This window comes from Sceloporus undulatus, chromosome 2 (genome assembly GCF_019175285.1).
Source record: "Sceloporus undulatus isolate JIND9_A2432 ecotype Alabama chromosome 2, SceUnd_v1.1, whole genome shotgun sequence".
In the NCBI taxonomy this organism is placed as follows: Eukaryota; Metazoa; Chordata; class Lepidosauria; order Squamata; family Phrynosomatidae; genus Sceloporus; species Sceloporus undulatus.
The window spans coordinates 181,997,178-182,010,870 of NC_056523.1; the positions used below are offsets into that span (position 1 = coordinate 181,997,178).

At 42.8% G+C, this 13,693-nt stretch overlaps 1 protein-coding gene across 6 annotated transcripts in view; it reads left to right on the top strand.

Annotated features, from left to right (window-relative positions):
• Positions 1 to 13,693, top strand: part of NCKAP1L (NCK associated protein 1 like) — a 134,269-nt gene that overhangs the window by 109,445 nt on the left and 11,131 nt on the right. For 5 of the 6 annotated variants that reach the window (XM_042454311.1, XM_042454306.1, XM_042454308.1 and 2 more), the window contains exons 27-28: positions 8,290 to 8,383; positions 11,733 to 11,849. In XM_042454311.1, coding sequence (XP_042310245.1) covers positions 8,290 to 8,383; positions 11,733 to 11,849 — 211 coding nt within the window. The remainder of the gene's footprint in view (positions 1 to 8,289; positions 8,384 to 11,732; positions 11,850 to 13,693) is intronic. The other variant, XR_006102424.1, reaches the window with a different exon arrangement.

Sequence of the window (13,693 nt, forward strand, 5' to 3'; positions counted from 1 at the left end):
CACCCCCTACTCGACAGCCAGCTTATTTTGGCAGTCTGTAACAGGCCAATGATACACACTGCAGATGAACAAAATCAGAAGACATGTAGATATGTTTGTAGGACAGAGCAGCAATTTTCATCTCCCAAGCAGGAGTGAGACAATGGTCTTCCTCCTGCAGTCTTGGGACTGGGAAACCATGTTTTTCTTTTGCAGTCTCAGGAAAGATCATGCTTCTCCTTTTTCAGTCTTGTTTTGTGGCTCTCAGGCAGAAAACGGCCAAAAGGACTGATCAGCTCACATTGTTTTGAGCCCGATCACATGTAAGAAGATTGTGTGTGTGTGTGTGTGTGTGGTGTGTGTGGTGTGTGGTGTGTGTTGAGGGGGGATATCGACTTGTCTGAGGACTTCCATGATGGCATCCCTTTCATGCTACATGACTCTGTTCTTGCTTGAGCTACAGAGGCAGAATACCAGGCAACAGCCAGGCATTGAGAGTTGGAAAAATATTTGATAAATCACAATGTTTGCAAGGGTGATTAATTGGCACAGGCTGCCCAGGAGGGGGGCGGATTGTCTGTCATTTGCAACCTCTTGAATCAAGAAACAGCATGTGTGTTTCAGAGAGATGCTTGGAAGTGCTCAGAGTGGGCTTAGGCAGCAGTTACTGGTCCCTTCTGCTTTTTACAGCTATAAATGTTTTAAACTTTCTCCACCCCAGCTGCCTTCTGTGCCAACTAACATGAAATCTGCAGAAGGCTTTCACCTTAATTTCCGGAGGTCGCGCCAAAGCCACACTCCATTCCTAAGCACTGGAGTGCAGCTTTGGTGCAGCTTCCAGATTCTTAGGATGCATGCGTCATTTAAACACCATACCTCCAAAGAGACTCGAAGCAGCTTTATTTTGGCAGTCTGTAACAGGCCAATGATACACACTGCAGATGAACAAAATCAGAAGACATGTAGATATGTTTGTAGGACAGAGCAGCAAATTTTCATCTCCCAAGCAGGAGTGAGACAATGGTCCTCCTCCTGCAGTCTTGGGACTGGAAACCATGTTTTTCTTTTGCAGTCTCAGGAAAGATCATGCTTCTCCTTTTTCAGTCTTGTTTTGTGGCTCTCAGGGCAGAACACGGCCAAGAGGACTGAGCAGCTCACATTGTTTTGAGCCCAGCTTCACATGTAAGAAGATTGTGTGTGTGTGTGTGTGTTGAGGGGGGATATTGACTTGTCTGAGGACTTCCATGATGGCATCCCTTTCATGCTACATGACTCTGTTCTTGCTTGAGCTACAGAAGGCAGAATACAAGGCAACAGCCAGGCATTGAAGAGTTGGAAAAATATTTAGAAATAAATCACAATGTTTAATTGCAAGGGTGATTAATTGGCACAGGCTGCCCAAGGAGGGGGGCGGATTGTCTGTCATTTGCAACCTCTTGAATCAAGAAACAGCATGTGTGTTTCAGAGAGATGCTTGGGAAAGTGCTCAAGAGTGGGCTTGAGGCAGCAGTTACTGGTCCCTTCTGCTTTTTACAGCTATAAATGTTTTAAAACTTTCTCCAGCCCCCAGCTGCCTTCTGTGCCAACTAACATGAAATCTGCAGAAGGCTTTCACCTTAATTTATTTCTTCTTCTCTTCCCTCCCTCTAAATCCTTTCTGCTCTCCTGGAAGCAACTGAAAACAAATTCAGTTTCAGATTGTACACTAACAGGACCAATCTGAGGTCGTCATTGATGCAATGGAGAAGCAGGCATGCAAAGTGGGCTTCCCATGTGATGGACAGCCTTTATCCAAAGAGAAATATTTGGTAAGATTATTCATCCTAAAGGGAAGGAGGTTATATGCAAACTGGCCTTACAGTCATAAAAGTTTCTGCATGGAGCACCTACTTTGCACATTGTTCTAAGTGTAGCAGTAGCAATAGTATTTACATTTCTGGATTGCTTAATAGTGAATTCAGCACTCTATTAGCAGTTTACATTCTGTAAGCCAATTGCCCCCCAACAAGCTGGGTACTCATTTTACCATCCTAGGAAAGGATGGAAGGCTGAGTAAACCTTGGAGCTCTGGGAATGAACGCACAATATTGTGGCTGAAGTACAGGCATTTAACCATTGCACCACCAGGGCTCCTAAGTGTAAGAGGGCAACCTGGATGCCCTCATGGGATTTCTTGTAACTTGATCTTTGCCTCTTAGGACTTCTGACAGCTCTGCTCAGGTAGGTTGGTCAGAGTTGGATGGGTTCCCTTTTTGCTCTGCAACCCACTGGGCAGGGGGATGGGGGTGAGTCCTTTTCGCACCTGCATAGGCAGGCAGGCCTTATAATAATTAAGTAAAACCTATCTGCAGCCTGAAGAAGTTTGGTGGTTTTAATTTTGGCTCCTGCCTACTTCCAAGTTGTGCAGGCCTGGTCTAGGGACATCTTCATGGATGACTGAGTGATGCTCAACCTCCTTGCTCATTCTCTCACTTGGAAAATCCATTCCAGACCTGAAATTGCCCTGAGATAGATGGTGCACTATACATGTGCCCACTTGGGCAATTCCAGTTCAGTCTTGGTTGAGGTTAGAGAGACACCCCATCAGTATTTCCCTTGACTCCTTGTCATTGTTGGATCCACAGGCAGGTGGCGAGCCATTTCACTTCACAGAATGCCCGATTGGAATTTTCACTTTTGGAACCAGCACAGTATTACCTTTTGCAGTCCTGAAAATCACTATCTGCTAACACCTTTTATATTGTTAGTTCTTGTTTGTGTGTGTGAATGTGTGTTTATGTGTGAAAGCCAATTTCCTCTTTTGCTGGTATAAATAAAACTACATTTGTAATTTGTATTCTTAAAGTTCATTTTTCATAAACATTATACAGTTGTCCCTCCAAGTCCACGGACTTGAAATCCATAGACTTGAAAATCCGCCATTAATTTTAATGGGTTTTGCACCCATGGTGCGCACCCCACATGCACACACCCCAGTCAAGCCTTTGGGGCTTGAATATGCATGAGATTTGGGGGGGGGGGGGGGGGGGGGTCCAGAACGGATGCCCCATGAATTCCAAGGGGTGACTCCACATAGGCTTTTTAGTTACCTGAAGCTCACTTGCAGCCTTCATTTATGGTAATTAACCCCCCCCCCCTATTTGAATATGGACTGTGGGTGCCCTCTCGGGATCCTTGCATTTTGGGTAACATTATGTTTACTAGGGTATGGCCTATTTTGCCCACTTGTGCTGCAAACCATGTATTGCAAAAATGTCATAAGCCTTTAATACCTCATTCCAAGAAAAACCAAGCTTTCACCCCATAAAAAGAATGCCAGTGTTTTGAGAATTAAATATGAATTAGAATTATGTGCCTACTATGTTGTGTGGAGGGGGGGGTCACAGTCTAATGCACATGTAATAGGACAAAAACACCTCTTTTGTTTCAAGGTTGAAATTCGTATTTGGATTTTCTTAAGAGCTGAGATTGTTTCCACCCTTTGCTCTTCCCTTTTTCTCTTAGTGCAAGCCAAGATTTACAACCAGCGGTGTGGGAGGTGATGCATAGTACACCAAAGTGTTACAGTCCTCAATGCCCAGAGGATATAAATGTTATATTAAGTGGCTGACAGAAAAGGGGGGAAAGAGATTAGGGATTTCTTTATAAATAACAATAATGGGAATGGCAAAGGGGGTAAAGAAATGTTTCAAAAATGAATTCAGAGTCTGGACCGAGGACTTAAGGGAAGATTGTAGCACAAGCAAGGGCTTGAGCCTCTGTTATCTAACTTGTGTTTTTTGCAATTTGAACGTCTTTCACTCACCTGACTTACATATTGATTGTCTTCATCTCTGCTCCTGGTAAACACAAGGGAGCCTTTGGGCTGCTCAGATCCAGAGAAGTGTGATATGGGTGAAAAGCTGTTGAAAATAATAATAATAATAATAATAATAATAATAATAATAATAATAATAATATTTATTTGTATACCGCCCTCTGGCAAACCAATCCAGGCGGTTAACAACAGTAAAATATAAAATATGACAATTAAAAACACTTTATCTCTCCCCCCCTTAAGACAGTATTAAACAGTATAACATATTAAAACACAATGTCAATGCATAAAAACAACAATTAAAAACTAAAAACCCTGATATCCCTCTGTTGATCCTCGACCATCACTAAGATGGGGCCACGGGAGGAATGAGGGAATCAGGAACCTGGGCCGGGATGGTTAATCTGGAAAGGCCTGCCGGAAGAGATCCGTCTTGACCGCTTTTTTAAAGCTGTCTAATGATGTTATCTGACGGATCTCATCTGGCAGGTCGTTCCAGAGTTTGGGGGCGACAGCAGAGAACGCCCTCTGGGAGGTCGCCACAAGCCTCGATTTTAGAGGCTGTAGTAAGTTCCTCCCAGAGGACCGGAGAGCGCGGGGAGGATTGTACGGGAGGAGGCGGTCTCTAAGATAGTTTGGACCCAAGCCATTTAGGGCTTTAAAGGTGATAACCAACACCTTGTACTGGGCCCGGAAGCTGATAGGCAGCCAGTGGAGGGACCTCAAAACCGGAGTAATGTGGTCCCTCCTAGATGTTCCTGAGACAAGCCTGGCTGCCATATTTTGAAAAGATCCTAACGGGGGTGGAAAGGATTGTTGACATGCCTGCTTTCTTATCTTTTTTTTTCCTCAGCTAGATTTGTATGCAAGCACTTTATTATTACTTTTTTTGGTTTGGTCCTGGTTTGAGAAATGAGAGGACCATCACTTAAATCTGTCTGTGGTTGCAATCTTCTCTGTTTATGATATCTATGCAACATCACAGCTAGTAAGCTTCTTTCAGCTGCTGCTCAGACCCAGTGCTTCTCCTACTGCTTTTGCCCTTACTTCATTTCCATTGTGTGTATGCAAGATGTGCCTTCCAGTCATTTCTGACTTAGAGTGACCAACTAATAGTGATCAACTTCAATTTATAGTGATCCTATTACAGTAATTTTTTTTACATGATGTATAAAGATTTGTTCTGAGAGGGCTTGCTATTGCCCTCCTCTGAGGCTGAAAATGGTGCTTGCCCGAGATCATCCAGTGGATTTCCATGGCTGAGTGGGAATTTGAACCCTGGTCTTGTGGAGGTCTAGCCAGCTCTCAAGCCACTAGACCACACTGGCTCCTTTGGTATACCTTAGTTGTCCCTCTTTCATGGTGTACCACATATCAGTGTGTTTGAAACTTACTTACATGTATCCATAGATGGCCTAGACCCCCAATATACTACAAGGAGCATCACCATAGTTATGAATTCACTCTCTGGGACCCTTTTCTTTGATATCTTAGCACATCCTTCCCAATAGCTTTGGACTACACTTCCTATCATCCCCAGCCATTTGGGCATAATGGCAGTTGTTGTCCAACACACAGGGAAGGTGTTGCATGGAGAAAGTGTGGGTTAAGATGCTGAGTTCCAGAACAGAGCCTTTTTCATGCTGTCACCTGGTCTATGTAATGTGTTCCCTCAGGAAGATTCCCTGGGTTTTAGCTGTGAAGTTTGAGGAGTGGGATGAAGATATTCCTATTGACTTTTGAACTTGGGAGACAGTTTTTCAACTCAGTTTTGTTCCTTTCATACGTGATTTCTTTGACAATACTATTAAAATGGTTTAGCCATTTCTATTGTGATATTGCAGGGTGTGTGGGCTGCCTTGAGCATCTGGGGGGTATTCAGTGCCTTTAAAAGAATCGGATTAAATGAATGTCTATGCATGTCATAGAGCTAGGTGGGAGCAGTAGAGCTTGGGTTGTCTGCAGCCACAAAAAGCAGTAGGTCCAATGGACAATCCCTCCACCCATTTCCAACACCTAGCAATAGGCTGGAAAGTAAGCTTTCTTGCCCCATGGTTTTTAAATTGCTTTTCATTGGGACTGGTTCTTGAGAAATGCTTTTAATTGGTACTCCTATGCAAGGAGTCCATATTGGTTTGGTTATTCTACCTACTTCTGGGCTTGCATCCTCTTGTGCTTCAGTGGAATTGTCTGTTATTACCCAAGGAACAGGTGCAGGGGACTGGGGGGGGGGGGGTCTTCACCAACTCTCAGCGTTACTTCAGATTCTGGGGAAATTAGCTTTTCCAAGAGGCTTAGGTAACCTTTGGACCATTTGCACTAGTGTATACCAGTACTAACTGGGGGAGACTCCAGGTTTGATAAATAAATAAGAGAGTTTTATTTATTTAGAAAATATGCAGAATGCAATCACATACTCAGAAGAGCCATTCACACAGACACAGCATACAGAGCTAACTGAAATGGAAATATGGAAATGGAATAGCATAGTTTTAGGGGGTTTGCAGTGGGCTTTAATTACCTGTCTAAAGAGAAGAGTATGGAAAGCTGGAATAGCTCAGACTGGGAGATCCAAGGTTAATACAGAACACACCCAGAGTGCAGCTGTGTATGCAGGCTGGGCTATGTGTGCAGAGGTCAGGTTTTGAAACTATATTTATACCTTAAAAGTAGCCCTGGGCAATGGGCTATCTGGCCAGGTAAGAAAGGTTGAGTGAGTTGTCCCAGGAATGAACAATGGGATTCTGAGGTGGTTGCTTTAACAAAAGCAGTGATTGGATTGGGATATTCCAGAAATGGATGGATGGGGAAGTTTTGCTGGGGACAGAACAGGGGATAGGCAAAGAGAGATTGGTTTACTCTCTAGGTGTGAAGAGATCCTTTGACTCAGGTTTTGAGAAGAAGAAAGGCACACTTTAGGTTTGATAGTTTTGTCTGCCCGGATGTACATATGTCCCAGGTGAGGGCAGGGAGCAGATATGATCCTTTTTTCCTGGGAACCTGAGAGATTGTCAATCTCTCCAAAACATGCTGTCTCCAAGTATGAGATATAAAAATATGAGGAGTCAAATATACTACATGGAGTTTGCAGGGGTGCTTAAAACTGTACATCTTCATATGTCATTCAGGTAGTACTGTAGCTAAGATGGAGCAACAGAGACACAGCCTAGGCAGGAATCAGGTTATATAACGTATTGATAGTTACCAAAATAGTGTCAAATTATGTAATGTTTTCTTTTTAATTTGGGATGATGAGAGGCGTTTTTCTCCTGGTGGCAGACAAAAAACCTGGAACTTAGCTTCTTATATATCTTTTTGTCTCCACTTCCTGATGATGCATGCTGAGGTACAACTGTGGCCTTGTGTCATAGCAAATGTACCAACTAATAATATCAGGTGTGCAGGAAGGTGAAAGGAAAAGGTTGCAAAGAAATAACTATAGGCCTGGGGCCTATTCACACTACACAATTATAGCACTTTAACTGCTATATTTATATCCTATGGAATCCTGGGATTGGTAGTTTAGTCAGAAGCACCAGAGGACCTCTCTGTCTGAGCATTCTGAAGGCCTCTCCCTAAATTCCAGGAGCCAATGGGACTGAACCATGGCACTGAAAGTGGAATCGTAGATTAGAGGCTGGATGGCCATCTGTCGGGTATGCTTCGATTGAGAGTTCCTGCATGGCAGGGGGTTGGACTGGATAGCCCTTGTGGTCTTTTCCAACTCTACAATTCTATGATTCCATGAACTATAATTCTCTAGTGCGAATGGGCCCCTGGTTTATATATGCAACATAAGGATGAGAGAGAATTCTGAGGATATGAACTGTGTCAAGATTGTTCCAAAATATTTTGCTAGCTGAGGCAAAAGACAAGATGGTATCTTGGCATCCCAGTTGATTTTCCATCTGTAAAAGATGTTCAGAGTGGCGGTTCAGTTAGTACTAGCACTAGGACAAACATTATCCATTACAGTGTACACCAAATGGCAGAAGGGACACTTAATGGAGACACATGATAAGTAAATTGGTACCTACAATTGGACCTCTTCTAGATACGCACACATCTGCCACTTCAGGCAACTGTCTCACTGAACCTAATGGGGAATGTTGGTCCTGAATTTTACAACCACTTCTAACTGCAGAAGGGAACACGGGAGGGGCTTCAGAGTAAGACCCTTCTTAATGCTACCCCTTAGAAAATTTATATAGGAGAAAGAAGATTGCAGCTTTTCTGTCTGACATGCTAGTTGTTGTTATTTTTCGATTACAGCAATTTTTTTAAACATGGGGTAGTATGCAAAAATGCTGTATCCCACCAACAGTCAGAGGTGCTGAAGTTCAGGATTCTGCTACTTCATTTTCTTTTCTCTTTTGCACTCCATTTTTACTATGTGTATTATGAATATGGAGTAAGAAATGGGATCAAAGAGATCTGGCCAGGCAGCAGCTCTTGCCTCTTGGATCATTCTGCTCTCCCTGTTTTTCCTTTAGGTGACCTTGAGTATCTTTGAACTAGCCACAGCTGCCGGGGTACCTTGTGACATTGACCCAGCCCTTGTGTGTGCCCTTTCCAATTTGAAGAAAGGTAAGAACCAGGTTTGCCAATGTTTCTGTGGTCTGTTACATTAAGGGAGCATTCACATTTACTTTTTTGTATCAAGGAGATCCAGATACAACACCGGATTGATGTTCTCACTGTGGGGGCATCAGTTTTAAGTGCCTGAATCTCTTGAAGGCAATTCCCCCCCTCCCCAAATAACTTTATTAATCAATTTCATAATCACAAAAATACCATGTCATACATAATATATTACAATGAATTTCTTTCTTCTTTTCTTCTTCTTTCTTATCTTGCACTTCCGTCATCAAATGTCTTATTTGTGCTACTTGTTTTCTTTTTTCTTCTTGCTTCTCCTTAACAGTTTATACATTCCCCTGTACATATATAATGTCTCTGATCTTAGTATTTCTCAATACCTCCTTCTATCATTTTTCAGTAAACTATATCATGTCATTATATCTATAAAGAATTTGTCAAATAATATATACAAGATAACTTCCTATAATTTTTACTATAGTTAATAATTATTAAACAAAATCTTCAAAATATCTTGGAGGCAATTTAAACCACCCTCCTGTTCATGCTAGCACCCACTAGAGAGGAAATGGTGCCGTCTCTATTTCCTGAATTGTTGCCACATGACCCGGATTGATTTGGTAGCATACTCACACTATTGAAGATCTGGATCACTGTGGCACACAAAAAAAATGCGGTAAGGGACCCAATGTAAAATGCACCAGGTTAAGTGGATTTTTCTGCAAGCCTCCCCACAAACGGTGCCAGTCTGAACATGACAGAAATAACCCAGTTTCACACTGTAGTGTGAATTGCCCCTAAGACAAAACTGTGAGGCTGCAGAGAATGTCTTCTTGTATTATCACTTCAAGAACCTAGACAAGGCAGTTTTTCTAGCACTCAGAAAAGCCACATAGGGACTCTTTTCAGGCTCTGCATCATCTCAGCAATAATAAATATTTAACTCTGTCTCCAGGAGCTGTCGCTGCTTGGATGATGTTTCTGGTTTGTTTATGTTTAAAAGGCTCACTCCCAAGCTTTCTCCAAGAATTGTCAGCTTTCTGCATTTTGCTTTGCAACATTTGCAGTTGGTATTGTCCGGCTTTGGTTCTTGCATTACTTGTGTTGCTACCCTCATTCCACCATTGGTCTCGGTGTGTCCAGCTTCCTTTTAAACCCACACTTATTAATTAAATATATTCAATGGCCATGAAGACATTAGATGCAGTTTCCCTTGCTTTTCTTCACAACGGATTTGAAATCTGCATAATTAGGATAGCTGGTATTAGTGTAAGACTGCCCTGTATGAGTCCTAAGTTAATTCAGGTACGTGATTGCCATGGCAAACAGCTAGAACCCTCTATTGGTGTTCAGAAGACTGCCTTCTCTTATAGTTAATCTATATGATGTATTAGAATCATAGACCCGTGGAGTTAGCGGGGGGGGGGGGGGCACAAGGACCATACAGTCAAACCCTCTGCCATGCAGGAATTCATGTAAAGACCTTTCTCCTTGCCACCTTCACATGTGCAGCTTCCCAAGTCCTAAAAACACTGGTGCTCTGGTTGTATAAGTTTCAGAAGAGTTGGTGGCCATCATATCCCTCATAGCCAAGCTTAGCTATTTCAGTAATTCTGCCCCATTTGCCACCTTGAGACTCTTGCTGTTGGCACTTGGAGCAAGTAAAGAGTTTTCTTACTCCCAAACCTGGTTCCATTACATTCTGGTTTGAAGAAGTGCAATATCTCACACTGCACTAGCTGCTGTCTTTTTTTTCCTAGCATGGTGGCAAAACAAATAACAGCAGTTGGTTAATTTCCCTGTCTTCACTGACACAAGGAGTGGGATTCTGAAGGCTTAAGGCTGCCGTACTGTATTTTGTGTGATCACAGTTCTTTCTCAGTCACCTCCTCAGCTGTGGAAATTCCTTATTGCAACTCATTCAGAGCCCAGCTTTTAGTTGGAGCAGGAGGCTTCCCATCACTAAATGAGCAGTGGTCTTTTCTCCTGCATCCCTGCAATGCTGCTTGAAATTTGAGCCTTTGCTATGTGCTCCAGCACCTACCTGCCTTTGCTAAAGGTCCCCCAACCTTAACATAACCACCCCAGCCTCTTGGAAAACTTACCCTTGTGAACCATGTTTACCTACCCCTGTGGGCCACACTCCTTTGATCTACTGTTCCTTTTCTGCCACAGTGGCTTCAGCCCCAGTGAAACCACAATGGAAGATTTCTGCTTTCCCCACTCTTCTTCCCTCCTTCCTCTGAGGCTTCTTAGCTTTGTTCCACACATGAAAAAGAGTACAGATTGAGTCTCCCTTATCCAGAATTCTAAAATCGGAAATATTCCAAAATCCAAAATTGTCCACATGGGTGGGTGGTTGAGATAGTAACATATTTGCTTTCAGTGTACACAAACTTCATTTCATGCACAAAATAATAAAAAATATTATGTATAAAATTACCTTCAGGCTATGTGTTCGGTATTAGGTGTGTACGCAACATAAATTAATTTAGTTTAGACTAGGATCCCATCTCCACGATAGCTCATAATATATCTGCAAATACTCAAAAAAAATTTTTTAATCCAAATTCCCAAACACTTCTGGTTCCAAACATTTTGGATAAGAGAGACTCAACCTGTAGTGATACCCCAGGTTTTTCTGATTGGAAAAGGAAGAAGTTGGCATTCTTTTTATGTTTCAGTGACTCAGTGAAGACAATCTATCTGTAAAAGCAGACATTTGCCTTTCCTAACCAAGTGCTGTCCAGCTGTATTAGACTGTAAGACATACCCATTGGCCAGGTGACATGGGATGATGGGAGTTGTAGTCCAACATATGTAGAGGGTACTGAGTTTGGAAAGGCTGAAATAAACCCTCTACCTTTCTTTCTTGGGTATGTTTGGGGCAGGAGGGTGTGAGATATATGCCTGCCAAAAGAAATTATGGAGCATTGTCCTTACAACTCTGGAGAGGAGAGTCTCATAAAGAAGGAGCAGGAGTCCAGAGACTCCCTGCACTGGGATATACAGTATCTTCTCTCCTCCTCCCCACCCCATGCTATCACTGATCATTTCTCTCCTCATTGTTTCTTTTTCTGTGGCACATACATTGATTCAAGTGGAGCCAAGCCGTGTCAGTTTTGTTCAGCTCACTGGCTCCATCCATCAGATAATTTATCAGCCTGTCACAGCGCCAGGGTTGATGCTTTTTTTTTAAAAGTGAACACTCCCTCCCTGTTTCTTTTTGGAGGGTGTCTTTTGAGCAGGCAAGTTGGGGAAAGAGGAACCGACAGTGTAAATCAGGCTTGTTACTGAAATCTCTTGCTGAACATCATTCCTTTTGCATCCCTGACAGACAGCTCTTCCCCAGAGGAGGACTACAAGGCTGCTTGTCTGCTGCTGGTCTTTGTAGCTGTGTGTCTACCAATCCTGACCAACGACCCTTCCTCAGTTTATTCCACCGACATAGAGGGTAAGATTGAGAGAGAGACACACACAAGGGGCAGGATTTCAGCATCCTCCCCAAGGCTGCAATACTGATCTACTCACTCATGCACACACACATGCACTCTGAAAAACAGAGAGGTGTGCAAAGGGTGTTAGTCATGCTAGCTCTAGGCAGGGGTTGCTCTTGGTGCATGTCCTAAGTTTAGGATGTTTAAGATATAGTTGTTTGCAGTATCTATATGCATATGAAAGCTTCTGTTCTCTCCAACTGTAGCATGGCTTAAGAACTACTCATGATTAAGGATGAGGCTATGAGAGCCAGGGTGGTCTAGTGGTTTGAACATTGGACTGTGACTCTGGAGGCCAGGGTTCAAAGCCCTGCTCAGCCATGGAAACCCACTGGGTGACCTTGGGCAAGTCACACTCTCTCAGCCTCAGAGGATGGCAATGGGAAACCTCCTCTGAAGAAACTTGCCAAGACAAGGTTCGTGACAGGTTCATCTTAGGGATGCTATAGGTTGGAAATAACTTGAAGGCACAACAACAACCAATATGTCAATAAGGGGCAGGACTGTGTCTGCAGGGAACAAATTTAGCCCTCATGGCATCTCTGACAGCAGGTCTTTGCTTTCTCCTATTTAACTGAGAGGTAATCTGACATGGTGGTTGGATTGTTCAACTAAGTGGAGAGACTGGAGTTCAAATTCCCACTCACTTATGAAGCTCTTTTGAGAATGTTGGAGAGTCAGTCTTTCTGCTCAACCAGGAATGGTTCAGATTAAGATTGGTAGAAAAATGCCAGTGGGAAAAGGGTATTTTAAAAGGTCCACCTGCATTACAAAGAGCACTCCAGATAGGTCCTACCCCTGCTGTCTGCTTTTTTCCCCTTGAGAAATTAGGTGGCCTGTTGGAAGCATGCTTTATAAAAGGGTGTGTTTTATTGTAACAAGTAACTTAATTATTAAAGCAGTGGTGGGCAAAATTTGGCCCTGGGATCATGTGTAGATGCTAAATGTGGATTTCCATTATTATTATTTTTGTTAGTGTTTGGGAAATTATGCATCCCCCCACACCCTCAAGAACCCCTGGGCCAGAAAACTGGCCCCTGGATCTGCGGCTATTGCCCAGCCCTGTCTTTGTGTGTGTTTTACCCTGTTGTGCATCCATTTTATACCACCATATTGCTTTACATTCCTCACCTCTCTATAAATTAGTTTTAGATTGGCAGGAGTATAGTTGTACCCACAAACTGCACATTGGATAGATAACCACAGTTATCTGTTCTTACTTTGTGAGAGTGTATTTTTGTGAGAATTATTTTGTGAGAATTCTTTGTGAGATATCATTAACCCAGAGGGATTTCCTACCACCCTCTTCCTGCTTATGAAAACCCAAATTGGAATCAGAAAAATTACATTGGAGCCAGGGAAGAGAAAGTAACCTGAGCATACCAGAGAGAAGAAGGATCCTTTTTTAATTTCTCCATTTGGATCTGCTGTTCCCCTTCCAAATACATTTTTCCTTTGAAGAAATGCTTAACAGAGAGGCACCAAGGCTCAACTTCCCTCCATGTTTTTGCTGTTTGCCATGTCATTCCTCTGAAGCTGAGAGAGCACAGGACTTTGAACTCTGGCCTTCAGAGTTCTGTTCAAACACTCAAATCATTATGCCACACTAGCTGTCTATACAACGGTCAATACAATACAGTCTCAGTACAATGGCTCTCAATACAATGGCCACTCTCAAAGTTCCCTAATTTTTTAATCCAGCAGTTACCAGCCACCTGGATTTTTAAAATCCTTCCATAATCCCTTTGCAGTTATGCAGTGCCCATTTTCACTTAATTGAGAGCCACAATGGCCATACTGG